Source organism: Pleurodeles waltl, chromosome 5, assembly GCF_031143425.1.
Source record: "Pleurodeles waltl isolate 20211129_DDA chromosome 5, aPleWal1.hap1.20221129, whole genome shotgun sequence".
NCBI lineage: Eukaryota > Metazoa > Chordata > Amphibia > Caudata > Salamandridae > Pleurodeles > Pleurodeles waltl.
Window position 1 is genome coordinate 1,611,371,565 of NC_090444.1, and position 27,613 is coordinate 1,611,399,177.

Genomic DNA, 27,613 nt, shown 5'->3' on the forward strand with positions numbered 1-27,613 from the left:
CAATCTGCAGTAGGAGGGGCAGTGGGGGCTCTTCAACATTTCTCAGTGTCCCTCATAGCAAGCATCAGGCCCATAATCACAAATCGCCTCCTAGTCCATTTACTTTCCTCATCAGCCATGATCTTAAGTAGGGCAAGTTGCAGATCAGCATTCGGTGGCTTCCCACGGCCTCTGCCAGGGCCTTGTGTATTCATGAACAATAAACGTGTATTACCGGGCATTCACACACCACGTGATAAAAGGTGCCCCTGTGCACATTGGCTCTAAGACTGAGTGTAAAGAAATGGCTCCCTGTTGCAGTTACCCCCCACTTTTTGCCTGATACTGATGCTGACTTGACTGAGAAGTGTGCTGGGACCCTGCTAACCAGGCCCCAGCACCAGTGTTCCTTCACCTAAAATGTACCATTGTATCCACAATTGGCACACCCTGGCATTCAGATAAGTCCCTTGTAACTGGTACTTCTAGTACCAAGGGCCCTGATGCCAAGAAAGGTCTCTAAGGGCTGCAGCATGTCTTATGCCACCCTAGAGACCCCTCACTCAGCACAGACACACTGCTTACAAGCCTGTGTGTGCTAGTGAGAACAAAATGAGTAAGTCGACATGGCACTCCCCTCAGGGTGCCATGCCAGCCTCTCACTGCCTATGCAGTATAGGTAAGACACCCCTCTAGCAGGCCTTACAGCCCTAAGGCAGGGTGCACTATACCATAGGTGAGGGTACCAGTGCATGAGCACTGTGCCCCTACAGTGTCTAAACAAAACCTTAGACATTGTAAGTGCAGGGTAGCCATAAGAGTATATGGTCTGGGAGTCTGTTTTACACGAACTCCACAGCACCATAATGGCTACACTGAAAACTGGGAAGTTTGGTATCAAACTTCTCAGCACAATAAATGCACACTGATGCCAGTGTACATTTTATTGTAAAATACACCACAGAGGGCACCTTAGAGGTGCCCCCTGAAACTTAACCAACTATCTGTGTAGGCTGACTGGTTCCAGCAGCCTGCCACACTAGAGACATGTTGCTGGCCCCATGGGGAGAGTGCCTTTGTCACTCTGAGGCCAGTAACAAAGCCTGCACTGGGTGGAGATGCTAACACCTCCCCCAGGCAGGAGCTGTGACACCTGGCGGTGAGCCTCAAAGGCTCACCCCTTTGTCACAGCCCAGCAGGGCACTCCAGCTTAGTGGAGTTGCCCGCCCCCTCCGGCCACGGCCCCCACTTTTGGCGGCAAGGCTGGAGGGAACAAAGAAAGCAACAAGGAGGAGTCACTGGCCAGTCAGGACAGCCCCTAAGGTGTCCTGAGCTGAAGTGACTCTAACTTTTAGAAATCCTCCATCTTGCAGATGGAGGATTCCCCCAATAGGGTTAGGATTGTGACCCCCTCCCCTTGGGAGGAGGCACAAAGAGGGTGTACCCACCCTCAGGGCTAGTAGCCATTGGCTACTAACCCCCCAGACCTAAACACGCCCTTAAATTTAGTATTTAAGGGCTACCCTGAACCCTAGAAAATTAGATTCCTGCAACTACAAGAAGAAGGACTGCCTAGCTGAAAAACCCCTGCAGAGGAAGACCAGAAGACGACAACTGCCTTGGCTCCAGAAACTCACCGGCCTGTCTCCTGCCTTCCAAAGATCCTGCTCCAGCGACGCCTTCCGAAGGGACCAGCGACCTCGACATCCCCTGAGGACTGCCCCTGCTTCGAAAAGACAAGAAACTCCCGAGGACAGCGGACCTGCTCCAAGAAAAGCTGCAACTTTGTTTCCAGCAGCTTTAAAGATCCCTGCAAGCTCCCCGCAAGAAGCGTGAGACTTGCAACACTGCACCCGGCGACCCCGACTCGGCTGGTGGCGATCCAACACCTCAGGAGGGACCCCAGGACTACTCTAAGGCTGTGAGTACAAAAACCTGTCCCCCCTGAGCCCCCACAGCGCCGCCTGCAGAGGGAATCCCGAGGCTTCCCCTGACCGCGACTCTTTGAACCTAAAGTCCCGACGCCTGGGAGAGACCCTGCACCCGCAGCCCCCAGGACCTGAAGGACCGGACTTTCACTGGAGAAGTGACCCCCAGGAGTCCCTCTCCCTTGCCCAAGTGGAGGTTTCCCCGAGGAATCCCCCCCTTGCCTGCCTGCAGCGCTGAAGAGATCCCGAGATCTCTCATAGACTAACATTGCGAACCCGACGCTTGTTTCTACACTGCACCCGGCCGCCCCCGCGCCGCTGAGGGTGAAATTTCTGTGTGGACTTGTGTCCCCCCCGGTGCCCTACAAAACCCCCCTGGTCTGCCCTCCGAAGACGCGGGTACTTACCTGCAAGCAGACCGGAACCGGGGCACCCCCTTCTCTCCATTCTAGCCTATGCGTTTTGGGCACCACTTTGAACTCTGCACCTGACCGGCCCTGAGCTGCTGGTGTGGTGACTTTGGGGTTGCTCTGAACCCCCAACGGTGGGCTACCTTGGACCAAGAACTAAGCCCTGTAAGTGTCTTACTTACCTGGTTAACCTAACAAATACTTACCTCCCCTAGGAACTGTGAAAATTGCACTGTGTCCACTTTTAAAACAGCTATTTGTGAATAACTTGAAAAGTATACATGCAATTTTGATGATCTGAAGTTCCTAAAGTACTTACCTGCAATACCTTTCGAATGAGATATTACCTGTAGAATTTGAACCTGTGGTTCTTAAAATAAACTAAGAAAAGATATTTTTCTATACAAAACCTATTGGCTGGATTTGTCTCTGAGTGTGTGTACCTCATTTATTGTCTATGTGTATGTACAACAAATGCTTAACACTACTCCTTGGATAAGCCTACTGCTCGACCACACTACCACAAAATAGAGCATTAGTATTATCTATTTTTACCACTATTTTACCTCTAAGGGGAACCCTTGGACTCTGTGCATGCTATTCCTTACTTTGAAATAGCACATACAGAGCCAACTTCCTACACTGAGGTTATCTGTACATGTAAGGAAATGCCTCCTTGGCATGGTTGCCCCCTGACTTTTTGCCTTTGCTGATGCTATGTTTACAATTGAAAGTGTGCTGAGGCCTGCTAACCAGGCCCCAACACCAGTGTTCTTTCCCTAACCTGTACTTTTGTATCCACAATTGGCAGACCCTGGCATCCAGATAAGTCCCTTGTAACTGGTACTTCTAGTACCAAGGGCCCTGATGCCAAGGAAGGTCTCTAAGGGCTGCAGCATGTCTTATGCCACCCTGGAGACCTCTCACTCAGCACAGACACCCTGCTTGCCAGCTTGTGTGTGCTAGTGAGGACAAAACGAGTAAGTCGACATGGCACTCCCCTCAGGGTGCCATGCCAGCCTCTCACTGCCTATGCAGTATAGGTAAGACACCCCTCTAGCAGGCCTTACAGCCCTAAGGCAGGGTGCACTATACCATAGGTGAGGGTACCAGTGCATGAGCATGGTACCCCTACAGTGTCTAAACAAAACCTTAGACATTGTAAGTGCAGGGTAGCCATAAGAGTATATGGTCTGGGAGTTTGTCAAACACGAACTCCACAGCACCATAATGGCTACACTGAAAACTGGGAAGTTTGGTATCAAACTTCTCAGCACAATAAATGCACACTGATGCCAGTGTACATTTTATTGTAAAATACACCCCAGAGGGCACCTTAGAGGTGCCCCCTGAAACTTAACCGACTATCTGTGTAGGCTGACTAGTTTTAGCAGCCTGCCACAAACCGAGACATGTTGCTGGCCCCATGGGGAGAGTGCCTTTGTCACTCTGAGGCCAGTAACAAAGCCTGCACTGGGTGGAGATGCTAACACCTCCCCCAGGCAGGAATTGTCACACCTGGCGGTGAGCCTCAAAGGCTCACCTCCTTTGTGCCAACCCAGCAGGACACTCCAGCTAGTGGAGTTGCCCGCCCCCTCCGGCCAGGCCCCACTTTTGGCGGCAAGGCCGGAGAAAATAATGAGAAAAACAAGGAGGAGTCACTGGCCAGTCAGGACAGCCCCTAAGGTGTCCTGAGCTGAAGTGACTCTAACTTTTAGAAATCCTCCATCTTGCAGATGGAGGATTCCCCCAATAGGGTTAGGATTGTGACCCCCTCCCCTTGGGAGGAGGCACAAAGAGGGTGTACCCACCCTCAGGGCTAGTAGCCATTGGCTACTAACCCCCCAGACCTAAACACGCCCTTAAATTTAGTATTTAAGGGCTACCCTGAACCCTAGAAAATTAGATTCCTGCAACTACAAGAAGAAGGACTGCCTAGCTGAAAACCCCTGCAGAGGAAGACCAGAAGACGACAACTGCCTTGGCTCCAGAAACTCACCGGCCTGTCTCCTGCCTTCCAAAGATCCTGCTCCAGCGACGCCTTCCAAAGGGACCAGCGACCTCGACATCCTCTGAGGACTGCCCCTGCTTCGAAAAGACAAGAAACTCCCGAGGACAGCGGACCTGCTCCAAGAAAAGCTGCAACTTTGTTTCCAGCAGCTTTAAAGAACCCTGCAAGCTCCCCGCAAGAAGCGTGAGACTTGCAACACTGCACCCGGCGACCCCGACTCGGCTGGTGGCGATCCAACACCTCAGGAGGGACCCCAGGACTACTCTGATACTGTGAGTACCAAAACCTGTCCCCCCTGAGCCCCCACAGCGCCGCCTGCAGAGGGAATCCCGAGGCTTCCCCTGACCGCGACTCTTTGAACCTAAAGTCCCGACGCCTGGGAGAGACCCTGCACCCGCAGCCCCCAGGACCTGAAGGACCGGACTTTCACTGGAGAAGTGACCCCCAGGAGTCCCTCTCCCTTACCCAAGTGGAGGTTTCCCCGAGGAATCCCCCCCTTGCCTGCCTGCAGCGCTGAAGAGATCCCAAGATCTCTCATAGACTAACATTGCGAACCCGACGCCTGTTCCTACACTGCACCCGGCCGCCCCCGCGCTGCTGAGGGTGAAATTTCTGTGTGGACTTGTGTCCCCCCCGGTGCCCTACAAAACCCCCCTGGTCTGCCCTCCGAAGACGCGGGTACTTACCTGCAAGCAGACCGGAACCGGGGCACCCCCTTCTCTCCATTCTAGCCTATGTGGTTTGGGCACCACTTTGAACTCTGCACCTGACCGGCCCTGAGCTGCTGGTGTGGTGACTTTGGGGTTGCTCTGAACCCCCAACGGTGGGCTACCTTGGACCAAGAACTGAACCCTGTAAGTGTCTTACTTACCTGGTAAAACTAACAAAAACTTACCTCCCCCAGGAACTGTGAAAATTGCACTAAGTGTCCACTTTTAAAACAGCTATTTGTCAATAACTTGTAAAGTATACATGCAATTTTTATGCTTTGAAGTTCCTAAAGTACTTACCTGCAATACCTTTCGAATGAGATATTACATGTAGAATTTGAACCTGTGGTTCTTAAAATAAACTAAGAAAAGATATTTTTCTATACAAAAACCTATTGGCTGGATTTGTCTCTGAGTGTGTGTACCTCATTTATTGTCTATGTGTATGTACAACAAATGCTTAACACTACTCCTTGGATAAGCCTACTGCTCGACCACACTACCACAAAATAGAGCATTAGTATTATCTATTTTTACCACTATTTTACCTCTAAGGGGAACCCTTGGACTCTGTGCATGCTATTCCTTACTTTGAAATAGCACATACAGAGCCAACTTCGTACATTGGTGGATCAGCGGTGGGGTACAAGACTTTGCATTTGCTGGACTACTCAGCCAATACCTGATCACACGACAAATTCCAAAATTGTCATTAGAAATTCATTTTTGCAATTTGAAAGTTTTCTAAATTCTTAAAAGTCCTGCTAGGGCCTTGTGTGTTAAGTCCCTGTTTAGCATTGTCTTTTTAGAGTTTAAAAGTTTGTTAAAAGTTTGAATTAGATTCTAGAAACAGTTTTAGATTCTTAAAAAAGTATTCCAACTCTTAGCAGAATAATGTCTGATACAGAGATGCAGGTGGTGGAACTCGACACCACACCTTACCTCCATCTTAAGATGAGGGAACTAAGGTCTCTCTGTAATATCAAAAAAATAACCATTGGCTCCAGACCTACCAAAATTCAGCTCCAGGAGCTGTTGGCAGAGTTTGAAAAAGCCAACCCCTCTGATGATGACCTCACAGAGGAAGAAATTAGTGACTTGGAGGCCAATGTCCCTCCTCCAGTCCTAAATAGGGAGAACAGGACCCCTCAAGTCCTGTCTCCAACTGTGTTAGTCAGAAATAGTGAGTCCCTCACAGGAGGGTCCCACATTTCTGAAATCACTGAGGATGCTCTCAGTGAAGATGACCTCCTGTTAGCCAGGATGGCCAAAAGATTGGCTTTAGAGAGACAGCTCCTAGCCATAGAAAGGGAAAGACAAGAGATGGGCCTAGGACCCATCAATGGTGGCAGCAACATAAATAGGGTCAGAGATTCTCCTGACATGTTGAAAATCCCTAAAGGGATTGTAACTAAATATGAAGATGGTGATGACATCACCAAATGGTTCACAGCTTTTGAGAGGGCTTGTGTAACCAGAAAAGTGAACAGGTCTCACTGGGGTGCTCTCCTTTGGGAAATGTTCACTGGAAAGTGTAGGGATAGACTCCTCACACTCTCTGGAAAAGATGCAGAATCTTATGACCTCATGAAGGGTACCCTGATTGAGGGCTTTGGATTCTCCACTGAGGAGTACAGGATTAGGTTCAGGGGGGCTCAAAAATCCTCGAGCCAGACCTGGGTTGACTTTGTTGACTACTCAGTGAAAACACTAGATGGTTGGATTCAAGGCAGTGGTGTAAGTAATTATGATGGGCTGTACAATTTATTTGTGAAAGAACACCTGTTAAGTAATTGTTTCAATGATAAACTGCATCAGCATCTGGTAGACCTAGGACCAATTTCTCCCCAAGAATTGGGAAAGAAGGCGGACCATTGGGTCAAGACAAGGGTGTCCAAGACTTCAACAGGGGGTGACCAAAAGAAAGGGGTCACAAAGACTCCCCAGGGGAAGGGTGATGAGACAACCAAAACTAAAAATAGTAAAGAGTCTTCTACAGGCCCCCAAAAACCTGCTCAGGAGGGTGGGCCCAGAGCCTCTTCACAAAACAATGGGTACAAGGGTAAAAACTTTGATCCCAAAAAGGCCTGGTGTCATAGCTGTAAACAGCATGGACACCAAACTGGAGACAAGGCCTGTCCCAAGAAAGGTTCCACTCCAAACTCCCATCCAGGTAACACTGGTATGGCTAGTCTCCAAGTGGGATCAACAGTGTGCCCAGAGCAAATCAGTGTCCACACTGAAGCTACTCTAGTTTCTGAGGGTGGGGTGGATTTAGCCACACTAGCTGTCTGGCCGCATAACATGCAAAAATACAGACAGCAACTCTTAATTAATGGGACTAGAATAGAGGGCCTGAGGGATACAGGTGCCAGTGTCACCATGGTGACAGAGAAACTGGTTTCCCCTGGCCAATACCTGACTGGAAAAACTTACACAGTCACCAATGCTGACAATCAGAGAAAAGTACATCCCATGGCAATGGTTACTTTAGAATGGGGAGGGGTCAATGGCCTGAAACAGGTGGTGGTCTCCTCAAATATCCCAGTGGACTGTCTGCTTGGAAATGACCTGGAGTCCTCAGCATGGGCTGAGGTAGAACTAAAAACCCATGCAGCAATGCTGGGTATCCCTGAACTGGTGTGTGTGAAAACAAGAGCACAATGCAAGGCACAGGGTGAACAAGTAGAGCTGGAGTCTGGAAGAAAGGCCCAGCCTACCAAGAGAACAGGAAAGTCAGCTGGGAAACCAACTGCAACCCAGCAAAAGAAAGGGAACCTCTCTTCTCAGGAAGAAGTTCTGCCCTCTGAGGGAACTGAGCCTTTGGAGCTTGAACCTTATCAGGTTGAGCTCTTAGGCCCAGGGGGACCCTCAAGGGAGGAGCTGTGTAAGGGACAAGAAACCTGTCCCTCTCTTGAAGGCCTTAGGCAGCAAGCTGCTGAAGAGTCCAAAGGCAAGAAAAATGGAACGCATAGGGTCTATTGGGAAGATGGACTCCTGTACACTGAGGCCAGAGACCCCAAACCTGGTGCCACTAGGAGAGTGGTAGTGCCTCAGCTGTTCAGGAAGTTCATCCTAACATTGGCCCATGACATTCCCCTTGCTGGACATTTGGGACAAACCAGGACGTGGGAGAGGTTAGTCAACCACTTCTACTGGCCCAATATGTCCAACATGGTTAAGGAGTTTTGCCTCTCCTGCCCCACCTGTCAAGCCAGTGGTAAGACAGGTGGGCATCCAAAGGCCCCCCTCATTCCACTTCCAGTGGTGGGGGTTCCCTTTGAAAGAGTGGGTGTGGACATAGTTGGTCCACTGGAACCTCCCACAGCCTCAGGAAATATGTATATCCTGGTAGTAGTGGATCATGCTACCAGGTATCCTGAAGCTATTCCCCTTAGGTCGACTACTGCCCCTGCAGTAGCCAAGGCCCTCATTGGTATCTTTACCAGAGTGGGTTTCCCTAAGGAGGTGGTGTCTGACAGAGGTACCAACTTCATGTCAGCATACCTAAAGCACATGTGGAATGAGTGTGGAGTGACTTATAAATTCACTACACCATACCATCCACAAACTAATGGCTTGGTTGAGAGATTCAACAAGACATTAAAAGGCATGATCATGGGGCTCCCAGAAAAACTCAAAAGGAGATGGGATGTCCTCCTGCCATGTCTGCTTTTCGCTTACAGGGAGGTACTACAGAAGGGAGTAGGGTTCTCACCCTTTGAACTTCTGTTTGGTCATCCTGTAAGGGGACCACTTGCCCTTGTTAAAGAAGGCTGGGAGAGACCTCTCCATGAGCCTAAACAGGACATAGTGGACTATGTACTTGGCCTTCGCTCTAGAATGGCAGAGTACATGGAAAAGGCAACCAAAAACCTTGAGGCCAGCCAACAGCTCCAGAAGTTTTGGTATGACCAAAAGGCTGCACTGGTTGAGTTCCAACCAGGGCAGAAAGTCTGGGTTCTGGAGCCTGTGGCTCCCAGGGCACTCCAGGACAAATGGAGTGGCCCTTACCCAGTACTAGAGAGGAAGAGTCAGGTCACCTACTTGGTGGACCTGGGCACAAGCAGGAGCCCCAAAAGGGTGATCCATGTAAACCGCCTTAAACTCTTCCACGACAGGGCTGATGTCAATCTGTTGATGGTAACAGATGAGGATCAGGAGGCAGAGAGTGAACCTCTCCCTGATCTTCTGTCATCAGACCCAAAAGATGGTACAGTAGATGGAGTGATCTACTCAGACACCCTCTCTGGCCAACAGCAAGCTGATTGTAGGAGAGTCCTACAACAGTTTCCTGAACTCTTCTCCTTAACCCCTGGTCAGACACACCTGTGTACCCATGATGTGGACACAGGAGACAGCATGCCTGTCAAGAACAAAATCTTTAGACAGTCTGACCATGTTAAGGAAAGCATCAAGGTGGAAGTCCACAAGATGCTGGAATTGGGAGTCATTGAGCGCTCTGACAGCCCCTGGGCTAGCCCAGTGGTCTTAGTCCCCAAACCTCACACCACAGATGGAAAGAAAGAGATGAGGTTTTGTGTGGACTACAGAGGGCTCAATTCTGTCACCAAGACAGATGCTCATCCAATTCCAAGAGCTGATGAGCTCATTGATAAATTAGGTGCTGCCAAATTTCTAAGTACCTTTGACTTGACAGCAGGGTACTGGCAAATAAAAATGGCACCTGGAGCAAAAGAAAAGACAGCATTCTCCACACCTGATGGGCATTATCAGTTTACTGTTATGCCCTTTGGTTTAAAGAATGCCCCTGCCACCTTCCAAAGGTTGGTGAATCAAGTCCTTGCTGGCTTGGAGTCCTTTAGCACAGCTTATCTTGATGATATTGCTGTCTTTAGCTCCACCTGGCAGGATCACCTGGTCCACCTGAGGAAGGTTTTGAAGGCTCTGCAATCTGCAGGCCTCTCTATCAAGGCATCCAAATGCCAGATAGGGCAGGGAACTGTGGTTTACTTGGGACACCTTGTAGGTGGAGGCCAAGTTCAGCCACTCCAACCCAAGATCCAGACTATTCTGGACTGGGTAGCTCCAAAAACCCAGACTCAAGTCAGGGCATTCCTTGGCTTGACTGGGTACTACAGGAGGTTTGTGAAGGGATATGGATCCATTGTGACAGCCCTCACTGAACTCACCTCCAAGAAAATGCCCAAGAAAGTAAACTGGACTGTGGAATGCCAACAGGCCTTTGACACCCTGAAACAGGCAATGTGCTCAGCACCAGTTCTCAAAGCTCCAGATTATTCTAAGCAGTTCATTGTGCAAACTGATGCCTCTGAACATGGGATAGGGGCAGTTTTGTCCCAAACAAATGATGATGGCCTTGACCAGCCTGTTGCTTTCATTAGCAGGAGGTTACTCCCCAGGGAGCAGCGTTGGAGTGCCATTGAGAGGGAGGCCTTTGCTGTGGTTTGGTCCCTGAAGAAGCTGAGACCATACCTCTTTGGGACTCACTTCCTAGTTCAAACTGACCACAGACCTCTCAAATGGCTGATGCAAATGAAAGGTGAAAATCCTAAACTGTTGAGGTGGTCCATCTCCCTACAGGGAATGGACTTTATAGTGGAACACAGACCTGGGACTGCCCATGCCAATGCAGATGGCCTTTCCAGGTTCTTCCACTTAGAAAATGAAGACTCTCTTGGGAAAGGTTAGTCTCATCCTCTTTCGTTTGGGGGGGGGTTGTGTAAGGAAATGCCTCCTTGGCATGGTTGCCCCCTGACTTTTTGCCTTTGCTGATGCTATGTTTACAATTGAAAGTGTGCTGAGGCCTGCTAACCAGGCCCCAGCACCCGTGTTCTTTCCCTAACCTGTACCTTTGTATCCACAATTGGCAGACCCTGGCATCCAGATAAGTCCCTTGTAACTGGTACTTCTAGTACCAAGGGCCCTGATGCCAAGGAAGGTCTCTAAGGGCTGCAGCATGTCTTATGCCACCCTGGAGACCTCTCACTCAGCACAGACACACTGCTTGCCAGCTTGTGTGTGCTAGTGAGGACAAAACGAGTAAGTCGACATGGCATTCCCCTCAGGGTGCCATGCCAGCCTCTCACTGCCTATGCAGTATAGGTAAGACACCCCTCTAGCAGGCCTTACAGCCCTAAGGCAGGGTGCACTATACCATAGGTGAGGGTACCAGTGCATGAGCATGGTACCCCTACAGTGTCTAAACAAAACCTTAGACATTGTAAGTGCAGGGTAGCCATAAGAGTATATGGTCTGGGAGTCTGTCAAACACGAACTCCACAGCACCATAATGGCTACACTGAAAACTGGGAAGTTTGGTATCAAACTTCTCAGCACAATAAATGCACACTGATGCCAGTGTACATTTTATTGTAAAATACACCACAGAGGGCACCTTAGAGGTGCCCCCTGAAACTTAACCGACTGTCTGTGTAGGCTGACTAGTTCCAGCAGCCTGCCACACCAGAGACATGTTGCTGGCCCCATGGGGAGAGTGCCTTTGTCACTCTGAGGCCAGTAACAAAGCCTGCACTGGGTGGAGATGCTAACACCTCCCCCAGGCAGGAACTGTGACACCTGGCGGTGAGCCTCAAAGGCTCCCCCCTTTGTCACAGCCCAGCAGGGCACTCCAGCTTAGTGGAGTTGCCCGCCCCCTCCGGCCACGGCCCCCACTTTTGGCGGCAAGGCTGGAGGGAACAAAGAAAGCAACAAGGAGGAGTCACTGGCCAGTCAGGACAGCCCCTAAGGTGTCCTGAGCTGAAGTGACTCTAACTTTTAGAAATCCTCCATCTTGCAGATGGAGGATTCCCCCAATAGGGTTAGGATTGTGACCCCCTCCCCTTGGGAGGAGGCACAAAGAGGGTGTACCCACCCTCAGGGCTAGTAGCCATTGGCTACTAACCCCCCAGACCTAAACACGCCCTTAAATTTAGTATTTAAGGGCTACCCTGAACCCTAGAAAATTAGATTCCTGCAACTACAAGAAGAAGGACTGCCTAGCTGAAAAACCCCTGCAGAGGAAGACCAGAAGACGACAACTGCCTTGGCTCCAGAAACTCACCGGCCTGTCTCCTGCCTTCCAAAGATCCTGCTCCAGCGACGCCTTCCAAAGGGACCAGCGACCTCGACATCCTCTGAGGACTGCCCCTGCTTCGAAAAGACAAGAAACTCCCGAGGACAGCGGACCTGCTCCAAAGAAAAGCTGCAACTTTGTTTCCAGCAGCTTTAAAGAACCTTGCAAGCTCCCCGCAAAAGGCGTGAGACTTGCAACACTGCACCCGGCGACCCCGACTCGGCTGGTGGCGATCCAACACCTCAGGAGGGACCCCAGGACTACTCTAAGACTGTGAGTACAAAAACCTGTCCCCCCTGAGCCCCCACAGCGCCGCCTGCAGAGGGAATCCCGAGGCTTCCCCTGACCGCGACTCTTTGAATCCTAAGTCCCGACACCTGGGAGAGACCCTGCACCCGCAGCCCCCAGGACCTGAAGGACCGGACTTTCACTGGAGGAGTGACCCCCAGGAGTCCCTCTCCCTTGCCCAAGTGGAGGTTTCCCCGAGGAACCCCCCCCTTGCCTGCCTGCAGCGCTGAAGAGATCCCTAGATCTCTCATAGACTAACATTGAAAACCCGACGCTTGTTTCTACACTGCACCCGGCCGCCCCCGCGCTGCTGAGGGTGAAATTTCTGTGTGGACTTGTGTCCCCCCCGGTGCCCTACAAAACCCCCCTGGTCTGCCCTCCGAAGACGCGGGTACTTACCTGCAAGCAGACCGGAACCGGGGCCCCCCCTTCTCTCCATTCTAGCCTATGTGTTTTGGGCACCACTTTGAACTCTGCACCTGACCGGCCCTGAGCTGCTGGTGTGGTGACTTTGGGGTTGCTCTGAACCCCCAACGGTGGGCTACCTTGGACCAAGAACTGAACCCTGTAAGTGTCCTACTTACCTGGTAAAACTAACAAAAACTTACCTCCCCCAGGAACTGTGAAAATTGCACTAAGTGTCCACTTTTAAAACAGCTATTTGTCAATAACTTGAAAAGTATACATGCAATTTTGATGATTTGAAGTTCCTAAAGTACTTACCTGCAATACCTTTCGAATGAGATATTACATGTAGAATTTGAACCTATGGTTCTTAAAATAAACTAAGAAAAGATATTTTTCTATATAAAAACCTATTGGCTGGATTTGTCTCTGAGTGTGTGTACCTCATTTATTGTCTTGTGTATGTACAACAAATGCTTAACACTACTCCTTGGATAAGCCTACTGCTCGACCACACTACCACAAAATAGAGCATTAGTATTATCTATTTTTACCACTATTTTACCTCTAAGGGGAACCCTTGGACTCTGTGCATGCTATTCCTTACTTTGAAATAGCACATACAGAGCCAACTTCCTACAGGCACCTCTTTGACCTTCGCACCTGACCGGCCCTGAGCTGCTGGTGTGATAACTTTGGGGTTGCTCTGAACCCCCAACGGTGGGCTACCTTGGACCAAAAACTCAAACCTGTAAGTGACTTACTTACCTGTGAAAACTAACAATAACTTACCTCCCCCAGGAACTGTGAGAATTGCACTGTGTCCACTTTTAAAACAGCTTATTGTGTTTTATGTAAAAAGTATACATGCTAAAGTAATGATTCAAAGTTCCTAGAGTACTTACCTGCAATACCTTTCAAAAGAGCTATTACATGTAAAATTTGAACCTGTGGTTCTTAAAATAAACTAAGAAAATATATTTTTCTATAACAAAACCTATTGGCTGGATTTGTCTCTGAGTGTGTGTACCTCATTTATTGTCTATGTGTATGTACAACAAATGCTTAACACTACTCCTTGGATAAGCCTACTGCTCGACCACACTACCACAAAATAGAGCATTAGTATTATCTCTTTTTACCACTATTTTACCTCTAAGGGGAACCCTTGGACTCTGTGCATGCTATTCCTTACTTTGAAATAGCACATACAGAGCCAACTTCCTACAATTACTCCAGTCACTGTCGCTTAGGAGGCCCAGGATCATGTTCTGTTTTTAAAGAAAGTACTTAGCGACAAGCAATGAAAACCATTTATTATTTGTTTGAGAAAATTTCATGAGCTCATAGCTGCCTTCTACATACTTCAGAGGTGAATGGCACTTTTTGAGAAGATTTAGTTTAAGTGGGTTTAAATTGATAATACAAAATGCACATGTGTGCAACAAATCAGTGTTCTGGATTAAAAGAGATACATATTGTTCATTATTTTGTAGTTTTCTATATAGAGCAGACCTGCCTCAAGGTGTCAAATACAGAGAAAGTTAATAGACAATAGTACATCAGCTGCTGGTAAGCGGTTACAGAATCACTCCAGGGAAATTACATAGATCTGAGACACATGAATACAGTAATGTTTGAGGGATAGGAATGGAAAGAGAGGAAAATAAGAAGTCTGCCACCAGGAGTGGGACTCAATGACTCACCCAGCTGGTGGCAAGTGATTAGAGAAAATGTTCTGTTTTAAGTTTTTTGCTAGCATGTTACTGGGATTGGGGAGTATAAGATACAGGGAACGTTCGGGAGAGATTAGAGAAGAGGGCTTCATTCAAAGTTGTTTCTTTTTGTGGTTCTGGATATCCATTTACAATTAGGTGGCCACTTGACTTCATGTCACCACAAACACCATTTTCATTTCTGGGACTTAGGCCCTCATTCCAACCCTGGCGGTCATGGACCGCCAGGGTAGAGGGACACGGAAGCACCGCCAACAGGCTGGCGGTGCTTCAATGCCCATTCTGACCACCGCGGTCAGAAAAGGGGATCCGGCGGTTTCCCGCCGGAATACCCCTGGCTGGGCTGAATCTCCATGGCGGCGCTGCTTGCAGCGCCGCCATGGAGATTCCGACCCCCTTCCCGCCATCCTGTTTCTGGCGGTTTTTACCGCCAGGAACAGGATGGCGGGAACGGGAGTCGTGGGACCCCTGGGGGCCCCTGCACTGCCCATGCCGCTGGCATGGGCAGTGCAGGGGCCCCCTAACAGGCAACTGCACCCGTAGCAGCCCTGCAACACCGCCGGCTCCATTCGGAGCGGCTTCATTGTTGCAGGGCCTTTTCCGCTGGGCCGACGGGTGCTCCTTTGGCGGGCGCCCGCCGGCCCAGCGGGAAAGCCAGAATGGAGCGGCCAAATGGCGGTGACCGCATGCCGCGGTCAGAATGACCGCCTTAATGTTGTGATTAAATGCATTCTGAGTGTTGTAGTCCTAGTTTGCTTCCATTGAAGTAAATAGACTAACACACCTTATAACAATGATTTGTGGATTAAAACAACACATAAATAATGTCGCTGATGACATGAAGTGAGGTAGTCATTCTGAGTCCAGGAAAAGTGTGCTACAAGTTGTGCATAGATCACTTGGTAAATTAATTTCCATGCAAGGTCATCTGGATCCCTGGATGCTTGTTTTTTAAGTCAAAGAGCATGATTTGAATTTGATGCATGCTGGTTGGGGAAATAAATGGTGTTATTTTGTTGTGGTGGTGATGTGGTCACATTTTATTTGATGTAGGGTCAGGTAGGCAGAAGCATGCAGGATGATTAACAATGGACACCACAATGTTTCAGGGAGGCCTGTCGGCATGGAATTGCCATCATCCGTATGGAGCAGATTAAGAGTCTGGATGGTCTAGCAGAATTTGTTTAAAGCCAGGAAGGGTTTCATACTGAATAGGAGGTTCTGTGGAAAGTTTGCTATGTTGGTTGCATTCTTTATGTGATTCTTAAAAGACACTTTCTTTCTGTATATGATAGAATCACCCAGTGGCATTCCAGATCTTCCCTAGCCACATGCTTATGGTAGTCTCAAACTCTGCTATCCATTTGGGAACTACATTTTAGATCAGTGTTTCTATGATGCTTTTTAGGAATATAAATACTCTCAAAGTTAGACTGAATTGCTGATCTATTTAGCAAACATCCATATTTGGGTGGTGTTAGAAATGGATGTTGTTAAAGTAGAATGTTGTGTTGTTTGGTGACAGCTTACTTACAACTTAATTGAAAGAAAACAGCTTGATGAGTCTGTTGAGAATACCTTAAAAACAGTGTAAACATTAAAAAAAGGAGAGGGTCTAAGCATGAAGCCCCAGACGACTAAACCTTTGAGATGTCTAAAGGTAGACTGCATTGATGCTAAAGCAAGTGCTTGAGAATTACCAATTTCAAGCCCCATGATTGCACCATGGTCCTGATGCCAGGTGAGTGCCACCTGGACATTAGGATAGAGAGCGGTTTTTGAGGGCAGCTCACAAATCGAGAAAAATGTCATCTAGGGCCACTGTCAGCATTTCATTGCTGTAGGCTCAAAGGAAATCCACATGGACAGCATCTAGAGCATCTATGTCATCCAAGTATGTCATGTGTTTAGTACTCATCATTTGCTTAAGGACTTTTGCAGCAGCCGTAAGAAGTAAAATTAGGATATGGTGTGCTGAACTTTCCAGATCACAGAGTAGCCTGCTTCAGGGTAGGAAGGACAACAAATGAGAGAAAGTATTGATTATGAATAAAACAAAGGACCGTTGCAATTGATTCCACTTCTTTTTTGATCTGACTGTTAAGGCATGGATCAGAATCGGAGCAGTACTTGACATTTGCTAGACTGATATATATATAAAAATATATACCCACTCCAGGATAAGAAAAAAAGGCATTACATTGCTTCAGACTAATATGTCAGTATGGAGTATGTTTCAGGCAGGTCGCTCCCCTTCACCGCTGCCTCTGTTCCAGGTGCCGGGTTTTGGATTTTGGATTTTACTTAGTTTTTAAAATTTTCCCGCTCCCTGCCACTACATTCCCGCGTCCCCGCCCCCCTCCCTCCACCTCAGTTCTCTTTCTCCCGCCCTTGCGTCCCTTCGGCACTGCCCCCCTGCTCTCCCATTCGCTGTTTCCCCTCCCTCCTCCCTGCTGCCACTCCCTCCCACCTCCCCTCATATGGCAGCCATGGAGCAGATGCACCGCTGGCGCGCCAAAGGCGTGCCTAAGGCAAGCCCGTCTGCGCCCAGACCGCGCCCAGCGCCAGTCGCCCTGGCCCACGCGCCCCCCTCACCACCAATCACTGCTACACAGCCAATGACCTCCACGCCCTCAATCCAGGACGCTCCACCATCTGCTTCCAGTCCACTCCGAAGCACACCAAAGGACCCTTCTCCTGCAGAGCCTGCAACTTCACCTGCACCCTAACCACCAAGCTCCTACCCAGAGCCGCAGACAACCACCTTAGCTGCATTCTGCTCAACACCCGTTCCGTCCAGAAGCATGCAATCGAACTATGGGACCTACTGACCTCATCATCACGTGACGTCGCATTTCTCACCTAAACCTGGATAAATTCGGCCTCGGAACCAGACATAGCCATAGCCATACCTGAAGGCTACAAGATCACCAGAAGAGACCGCACCAACAAACCAGGAGGAGGAATCGCCATAGTCCACAAAAGCACCATCAGAGTCTCCACCAGCTCCCACGACACCATCAACTCCGCTGAGCACCTCCATTTCAAAATCCACGTCAACGCCAACACCACCCTCAGAGGAACACTAGTCTACAGACCGCCGGGCCCCCCATCTCACTTCTGCGATGACATCGCAGACATCATCAGCACCCAAGCCCTCACCTGAACTGACTACATCCTCCTCGGTGACCTGAACTTCTACCTAGAAAACAACAGCGATATCAACACCACCAACCTACTCGCCAACCTTGGCCTCAAGCAACTCGTCAAGTCGCCCACCCACACCGCAGGACACACACTCGACCCCATCTTCTCAGCCAGCAACCACGTCTCCTTCAGCCACACCACCGAACTCCACTGGACCGACCATCGCTGCATCCATTTCTCCTTCCAGAAGCCGGTCACTCACCACTCAACCCCGCCGCTATTGGAACAGAACTCGACAGAACATCTGATCTCCATCCTCGCCCAGGCACCTCCTCCTATGACCTGGGACCCCAACTCAGCTGCCAACAACCTGCATCAATGGATAGACGACTGCACCAACACCCTTGCACCACTCAAACAACCCTCGGACATCCACCACAGATCCAAGGCCAGCTGGTTCACCCCCGACCTACAGGCCTCCAAACAGGAATGCAGAAGAATGGAGAAAACCTGGCGCCTTGTCCCTACCGAATCCAACCGCATCGCCCTAAAGACTGCCATCCGCAAACATCACCAGCTGATCCGCACCACCAAAAGAACCTACTACAAAAGCCACATAGACACCAACGCTCACAACAACAGAGAGCTCTTTGGCATTATCAAAGAACTCTCCAACCTTAAGCCCTACTCCTACGAACCCCTGCCATCACAGGAGCTCTACAACTCCCTCGCCACTTACTTCAGTCGAAAGATCAAAGACATCCAAAACAGCTTCAAACCCCAGACCCACCAGCCAACCACAGGCAGCCCCGAACCCAACGGACCAAGCAACGTTAACCCTCTATATGCCTGGACCCACGTCAGCAATGAAGACACCATCAACACCATGGCCTCCATCCACTCCGGCTCCCCCTCGGACCCCTGCCCACACCAGATCTTCAACAAAGCCAGCGACATCATCACCCCCCCATCTCCGCGCCATCATCAACAGCTCCTTCGAGACAGCCACCTTCCCGGAGAGCTGGAAACACGCCGACGTCAACACACTGTTGAAGAAACCCAAGGCAGACCCAGATGACCCCAAAAACTACTGGCCCATCTCCCTCCTCCCCTTCCCAGCGAAGGTCATTGAGATAATCATGAACAGCCAACAATCCAGCTTCCTGGAAGACAGCAAAGTGCTCAATACCTCCCAATCCGGATTTCGCAAGAACCACAGCACTGAGACCGCACTCATTGATGCTACAGATGACATCAGGAACATGCTCGACGAAGGCGAAACTGCAGCACTCATCCTCCGGGACCTCTCCGCAGCCTTTGACAGCGTTTGTCACCACACCCTTCGAACACGCCTCCACAACGCCGGGATCCGCGGCAAGGCCCTCCAATGGATCTTTTTATTCCTCTCCGGCAGAACCCAGAGAGTCCGCCTTCCGCCTTATCTGTCCGAATCCTCCAAGACCATCTGTGGCGTCCCCCAGGGATCCTCTCTCAGCCCAACACTTTTCAAGGTTTACATGGCTCCTCTCGCCAACATCGCAAGATCCCACCACATCAACATAGTATCCTACACAGACGACACCCAGCTGATCATCTCCCTCACGAAAGACCCTACAACAACAAGAAACAACCTCCACAATGGACCTCACGACATCGCCAACTGGATGGAATCAAGCCGCCTCAAGTTAAACACAGACAAAACAGAGATTCTCATCTTCAGCAGCAACCCCTCCGCTTGAAATGATTCCTGGTGGCCTACCTCCTTAGGAGCCGCACCCACACCCGCCACCCAAGTACAAAACCTAGGAATCATCTTGGACTCAGCACTCATCATGACTCAGCAGGTCAACGCAGTCTCCTCTTCCTGCTACAACACCCTTCGCATGCTCCACAAGATTTTCAAGTGGATTCCCATTGAAACCAGAAAGACTGTCACCCACGCCCTGGTCAGCAGCAGACTGGACTACGGCAACGCACTCTATGCAGGAACCACGGCCAAACTACAAACGAAAATGCAACGTATCCAAAACGCCTCTGCCCAACTCATCCTCGACATCCCACGCCGCGACCACATCTCTGCCCACCTCAGAGACCTACACTGGCTAGCCGTATCGAAGAGGATTACCTTTAAACTACTCGCCCACACACACAAAGCCCTCCACAACACAGGTCCGGCCTACCTCAGCAGCAGACTCACCTTCCACACTCCCGTCCGCCAGCTCCGCTCCGCCAGCCTCACCCTCGCCTCCGTCCCCCGCATTCGCCGCACCACTGCCGGAGGAAGATGCTTCTCTCACCTCGCCACCAAGACCTGGAACTCCCTACAGCTCCACCTACGCCAGACCCAGGACCTCCTGACTTTCAGGAAATGCCTCAAAACATGGCTATTCGACCAGTAGTTTCCACCCCCCCCAGCGCCTTGAGACCCTGACGGGTGAGTAGCGCGCTTTATAAATTGCGTGATTGATTGATTGATTGATTGGAGATTAGTGAATGACAGCATAACATGTACACAGAAATTTGGGAAAGGTTGACTCATGACTGCAGCCCTTCATATGTGGCAAGCGTCATCCTTCTAGGAGCCACTTGAGATTAGATTCAACTGGTAAATTAGGTGGAGTGGAGATTAAAATTTTGTATTTAATGCAAGTAGACACGGCTCTGTAGGTGATTCCTGTATTGAACAATGTTTTCACTCTAATAGTGCTAATGCTCAACCCTGTCCATGTATTGAGGTTAAATGTTTCAGCTGTGTATACTTACTCTAAAAGAAAATAAATACTGGAAGAAAAAAGTATTAAAAAAAGAACCAACTTTTACAGAGTTGACAATGTCTGTCAAATAATAGGACTCTGAACAACATAAGTCTAACAGGTATGTACATTTCTATTTATTCTCGTGGCTTGCGTTATATATTTGACTGCATACACATTCTTTTATTTGATTTCTTTTTCAGTCACTGGTAAAAAATAATGTATTGTAGGATGAAGGGAATGTCAGTTTAAAAAAGTGCAGCTGTGCTATTGAGGTGAAAGGTAGAATTCCAGTTTATGCTTTTGAAAGGAGTGTCAAAGCTTATCCTTTAATTAGCTGTCTTGTTCATGGCAGTAGTTGGTTTTTACCTTTTCAAATTCAATTTGCCTGCTTGACCTAGCCATGTCATTCCGTTCACGGTCTTTAGAATCTATGGCTTTAATAAAATGCTTTCCTGATCATGCATTGGTACTATGTTGGACCATAGTATCATTTACTTAGAAGATGTTCATTCTTTTGTGAGCATTGCCAGCTGATTGTAACGAAAGTGAACAATCTTCTTCTTCTAGTCTTGTAATTTGATGGAAATGACTGTTTTCTCCCCAGATGCCACATTGTGTGTGATTTGCCAGGACCGCAATTCTCTGCGTCAGACTGTGGTTCGGCTTGAACTGGAAGACGAGTGGCAGTTCCGTCTAAGAGATGAGTTTCAAACTGCTAATTCCAAAGAAGACCAACCCCTTTTCTTTCTGACTGGGAGACATGTTTAACCGGATACCTCACAGTGACAGCGCTAAATAACCAAAACATGCCATTGGACAAAGGTTGCGTTTGTTTCTTGTTGACATCGGTTTGCAACTTAATATGGACATGTTGCACAACAAGTCATCAACCAGAGCCAACTGAGTAACTTCATTTGTTAAAAATGAGAATGGTCCTATTTGTGAGCTCTTCTGTTTCCTACATTTTAGAAATGTGTTTCAGATTAGAGATGTGGCCTGGTAACTTATTATACCAGGAAAAGGTTTTAAATGTAAAATGATATCATTTTTTTTCATTGTACCTAATTTTTATCATTTTATTGTATCATGTATGTACAAAAAGGAAGCATCCACCAAAGTGAAAGGGAAACTTTCAACACTGCCATTTCGATACGCCACTGGTGTGTTCTTAATGTATTGTGTAAAAAGCAGCATTTTATTTTATTTTGGAGAACAAGTTAATGGGAAAGACATATATTTTTGGGCTGGATGGTAACAGATAAGAAACTCTTAAGTACTGTTTTCTTCAAGCTAAAATATTCAGCTATTTCCATGGATATTGTTATCTTGGTGGCTGCCAACTTTTTTTAATGGCCTAGCACTGGTTGGGTTCTCCAGAAACCTTTTCCCAAAGAGGTTTTACTCCGAGGCACTGGTGATACCAAGTCCTCCTTGGGTCTACTGGTGTCTCTGAAAATGATTACATTCTGAGTGTACATTAAGCAGAGCCTATGCATCAAGGTTTTTGTTTTCTGTGCAAATGGAGGGGGACATTGAAAATTGTGCCTTAATTCCCACCTGATTACCGGCCAAGGTGATCCCGATCCTGGCTTCTCCCAGCACAGCCTGTAACAAGTGCCACAGTCAGTGTCACCTCATTGCGGTATACTTGTAGCACATAATGATTCTACCACTTCGCATTTCAGAATTTGCACAGAAATTGCTAATGGCTATATCACATGTGGATACGCACCGTGCATGTTGTGCATGCACACAACCACAGTACTAAATGAGTGGACTACAGCAGATTTAAATTCACCAGCCCCATGCCAAACTCCCCATGTCACAGCCCATACCACTCCCCAAGACTGAGAGATCTTGGTAAATTGCAGTTTGTTTCCAGCAAAGAAAATGTTAACAACTATGATGCAGAAGGAGGAGTACAGTGAGAAGCCAGGTTGTGTAATAATTGTGAGCACTGCCGAGATCCAGTATATTCATCCTAGACAATGATGGGCTATATATAATATCCAATACTTGTCATTTGTGAAGTGTGAAAGGACTGACCCTTTATTCTGTCCTTCAGGTAATACACGCCAGATTATACAGTATGATAGTGAAACACCATCTCGAAGAGAGACCATAACTGTGTTACTCATGCAGAGTGGCCTAATCATGACCTTTAAAATGTAGATTTTTCTAGTTTTTAATGACGGAAAGTCTTAATTTTATTAAAGACACGGAGGCGAGTATTATGCGTTCTTTTCTTGCTTTAATTTAGACAGCAGCAAGTGAAAAAACTACAAATCCCATGGGTGCAGAAAAGATCTGCCAATGGGAAGCATTCTGAAGTACATAAACGATAACCAATGAACATGGATGTATGGCATTATGACGTAACTGGACTGCAAGCAGCCCTCTTTTCTTGCGCTAAACATTTCAACTAGTACGAAATAAAGGAACAATAGAAGCCAAAATGAGAACAGCCATAATAAACGATAACAACTCTGAGCAAAAGTTCATAAGTCTAGGAAACTGATGGTGAAGAGAAGCACAGTGATGATCCGCCAGGCAGAGAAGAGGATAAGGAGATATGGAAGACGTTGAAGGGTTATCCACATCATGACTGTAGAGTTTAGGTAGCAGGTTGGACTGACGATGTTGACACTAAGGGGATGGGAAAGAAAAAATAAACAATAGTTACTACGTAAGGGTGGGATAATACTCGCCTCCGTGTCTTTAATAAAATTAAGACTTTCCGTCATTAAAAACTAGGAAAATCTACATTTTATGACAAGACCAGAGGCTCCTATTATGCGAGTTTAAAGCAAATTAATGACATTTGAAGACATATTACCTACTGGTTTACAATAAAATACTCTAAAAACATTGTCATTAGACCAATCTGCAGATCTAAGAATGTCCTCAAGGCGGGAACCCGTCCAAAAAGCTTTGGACGCCATCGTACCTCTGGCAGAGTGAGCTCCAAAAATAGAAGTGTCAATATCAGCCAAGGACATAATCCACTTAACCCAGCGAGCCAAAGTGGGCGACGACACCGGTTTATGAGGTTTCCTGAAGGAGATAAGCAATTGATGGGTTGAGGACGTTCTTAGATGAGCAGTCATAAGTTTATAAGCTTTTAAACATTGTGCAACACATAATTTAGGATGATCAGGAAAATATGGATAAAAATCAGACTGTAAATTTGTTTTTGTTCTACGAGACACGGTAAAAGTTACACCAGACGGAGTAAACTGTCTTGCGGAGATATCTAAGGCTTTGACATCAGAAATTCGTTTGATAGAAACAAGACACAAAAACATGGTGAGTTTAGCTGACAACATCTTCAAAGAAAGGGAAGAATTATCAGGCCATGAGAGGAAAAAATGTAGAACTACATTAACATCCCATAAAAATCTGTACTTAGGTAACGGAGGATTGGCAAACTTTACTCCCTTTAAAAGACGACAAATAAGTGGGTGTTCTCCCACCGGTTTTCCGTTGACAAAGTTGTGATGAGAAGAAATGGCTGATCTGTATAGATTAATAGTACGATATGCTTTGCCCTTACTGCCCTCAGCGGCGAGGAAGTTTACTATAAAGGAGACATCTGTTGAAAGGGAATCGATGTGTTTTCCCAAACACCAGCTATGCCATAAAGCCCAAGCTGATTTGTAAGCTTTCGATGTTCCAGGAGCCCAGGATTGTCTGATGTATTCTGAAGCTTGTGCCGAAATGAGAGGGAAACTTCGGGAACCCCAGAAATTTTCCATGCAGAAAGGGACAGGGCGTTGTCGAGAATGAGGTTGTGGGGATGTTGCAGGGGATCTAAAAGAAGTTCCGGGAAAGAAGGGATGAGAAGGGGAAAGTCTGTAGTTAATTCCAGAAGGGTTGGAAACCAAATCTGAGATTGCCAGAAAGGTGCAATGAGAATTAGAGTAGCTTGCTGACGGCGGACTTGAGCTAACACCCTGCTGATCATGACGAAGGGGGGAAAAGCGTGTGAGAGGAACTTGGACCAATCTTGAAGGAATGCATCCGAGGCCAGGGCCAAAGGATCCGGACGCCAACTGAAAAATTAGGGAAGTTGTGAGTTGAGACGAGATGCGAACAAGTCGATCGTCATGGGTCCCCATTTGTTTTGAAGGAAACGGAAGAACGATGGATGTAGCATCCAATCGCTCGAGTCGTGGAGATGACGTGAGTGCCAATCGGCGACAGAGTTGAGAGTTCCCGGAAGATATTCTGCATGAACCGAAATTTGGTTTGTAAGGCAAAATTCCCAAAAGCTCTTTGATAATTCTGCTAGAGGTTTGGATCTTGTTCCTCCAAGATGGTTTATGTAGCGGACCGCAGAAATATTGTCCATTCTGAGAAGAATAGCGCAACAGACCCTGTTCTTTGCGAGGCTTCTGATTGCAAAGGAGCCTGCAAGCATCTCTAAACAATTGATATGCAATTTGGACTCCTCTAACGACCATAAACCTCCAGTCGAGATTGAGCCACAGCGGGCCCCCCAGCCGGTTAGGCTTGCATCTGACTCTAATACAAGATCTGGGGCTGATGGAAAAATATTATTAATGGGGATATAACATGTTTAGCCTTAGCCTTTCGTTTTAGTGATGTACCATCAGGCGTATTATTCTCCTTACTTGGAGTCTTTTGAGGAGCTGCGTCCTCTGCCATGGGTAAGGACCCCTCACCAGTCTTTAGCGCCAATTTTTTTACACTTTTTGACTTGGGGGAAAGGCGCTGTCTGCAAACCCCTGCAGACTGGGTAGATAAAGTCTTGTTTAACATTTTCAACATTGAACCTTCTAAATTTTTTGTTAATTTGTTCATAGAAGTATTTACAGCTTGTTGTACAGAGTTCTGAATAAACATATTAATATCTTGTTTAATGGCAGACACTTCCTCCTGGTCAACCTGAGGTGAAGGGGAACTGCCAGACTCCATTTTTGCCAACAAAGTAAAATATTAGGAAAAAAAGAAACAAACTTCTCAGAATACCGCTTAAGGGTTAATGGAAAAAGAGGGGGAGTGTAAATAATCAATAAGCCCCGCCCCGGGGTGTAGACTAAGACGTTTCTGAGGAAGGTGAGCTGAGGCAGAACAACGAGAGAAGAAAAAGGAAAACCGGGCCGGTAAGAAAACAAATTTCCTTGAAAACACGGTTGAAAAAGGGCTATCCGGGACGTGCGACGGCAGGAACTCCTCTCTCCTCAAGCGCGAGCCGAAATAACGTCTGACCGCTTGAGGAGCGGGAGAAACGCTGGGAAATGCGGCGCGCGTGCGAAGGGAGCGAGAAGCAGGGAAATAAAAATGTTTCATAAACGTGCGGCAACTTGCCGACTGAGCAAGGACGTGACGGAGACAAATAAATGCATTCGCGTGCCTAACCACGCTTCAATATAAAAAACGACATTTAGTAAAACAAAAATAGTACAGAATAGAAAGAAAATATGACTTAACTGGCTTGTGAGCAGCAAGAAAAGAGGGCTGCTTGCAGTCCAGTTACGTCATAATGCCATACATCCATGTTCATTGATTATCGTTTATGTACTTCAGAATGCTTCCCATTGGCAGATCTTTTCTGCACCCATGGGATTTGTAGTTTTTTCACTTGCTGCTGTCTAAATTAAAGCAAGAAAAGAACGCATAATAGGAGCCTCCGGTCTTGTCATAAAATCTTCTGCATTCAGAACTTTGTGGTTTTTATGTCACAGGTTTAAATCATAACAGGATAAGGGGAGATCTTTATCCTTTGTGGTCAATTAAAGAGTACCAATGTATTTTGTGTGGTAATAATTGCATATAAAAAGTATTGTTCTATGTAAATGTCCATAGACTTAAACATTCATAAATAATAGATTATTATTTTGTCAAGTTTGAGAGGTAGACTTGAGTATATATCTTCTGCTTTGTCTGTGACTTTGACTCATTCGCATTCAGTCACTAGAACTTTAATCTTGCCTGGTCTGCTATAAAACAGATGAGAACGTGTATTTAAAAAAAAATCTTCCAGCCACCACTATAGAAAGAGTAAAGTTGCCCACACAGGCAGAAATATCTTTGGGAAGTATTGCACCATTTTTAGACACAAGCCTATTGACAAATGGGCAGTAATCTGAGTGAGGACGTCTTCTATTCAAATGTGCTATGAACTAAGTTGCTGACCATTTGCAAAAAATCTCACTACCTATGAAGATCTGCTGCAGAAGATCTGCAGGGAAGCAAGACGGACTTACTTATCTAACTATGTTGGGAAAATGATGCTAACGTGACTTCTGTTGCTTGGCGAGAGACTATGTTAGACAGCTTGGCGTTCTCAAATTCCTTGTGTCTTGTCATCTCAGTTGACAAGAAAGGTTATGAAAATCATTTTAAAACTTGAGAACCTCCTAGAACACAGTGCCAATTTGAAGGCTAGTACATAGAAACGTATTTTTCTGATGGAAAAGATTGTATTCCTTTTTGCGCTTTTGGTTATCATTGAAATGATCATTGTCAGGGATATAAATATATTGGAGGAGCTAAGGTTTTGTCATATAGCCAGTCTTGTCACACAAAAGTAAACCGTTGGCACCAACCACTTTGTGGCCTGCTGAGAATTTTCAGGTTGTGCTGTGTGATACTGCAAACGGATGACACAGGACGTACATATATTTTTGTTAATCAAACTGGCAGCTCACTTCTTTCAACACATACAATAAAGATAAAGAGGCAGATTTATCAAGGCTCTGTGTGGATGGAAAATCATACAGAGGGACTCCAAGGGCAAAAAGTCTTTATACGGTGTATACTTTCTATGCAAAATGGTTTTGCATTAGAATAGTGCCCTTTTTACCACAAATAGTGCTTTGTGCTGTTTTAAGTCGGTGTGTTCCATGGGTGGTGCCGGGCATACCAGGGCAACCAACCCTTGTTCTTGATGCAAAGCCCAGTTTACTAATATTGACACACCTTGTCTTGTATACAAAACTAATGCTTCCTATAGACTGGCATAAAGTTTTAGAAATCTTGTTATGTCTACTAACATTTCTTACATTGTATGTGTGCTGCAATTAATAGCACAAATTCAATGAGTGAAATTTTGAATGTTTTCTAGGCATAACATCATGCACAATCCTTGGCACAGTTCTGCAAAGATGTGTGTGTGGAACAAGTAGACATCCTGTTTATGTACCAAGGCAGTCGTAGAAAG

At 47.2% G+C, this 27,613-nt stretch overlaps 1 protein-coding gene across 4 annotated transcripts in view; it reads left to right on the forward strand.

The window, feature by feature from the left end:
* GREB1 (growth regulating estrogen receptor binding 1) overlaps positions 1-25,943 on the forward strand; it is a 932,876-nt gene extending 906,933 nt beyond the window's left edge. For all 4 annotated transcript variants that reach the window (XM_069235945.1, XM_069235948.1, XM_069235946.1 and 1 more), the window contains one exon: positions 21,032-25,943. In XM_069235945.1, coding sequence (XP_069092046.1) covers positions 21,032-21,195 — 164 coding nt within the window. In that variant the 3' untranslated portion in view covers positions 21,196-25,943. The remainder of the gene's footprint in view (positions 1-21,031) is intronic.
* The last annotated feature ends 1,670 nt before the right edge of the window (positions 25,944-27,613 follow it).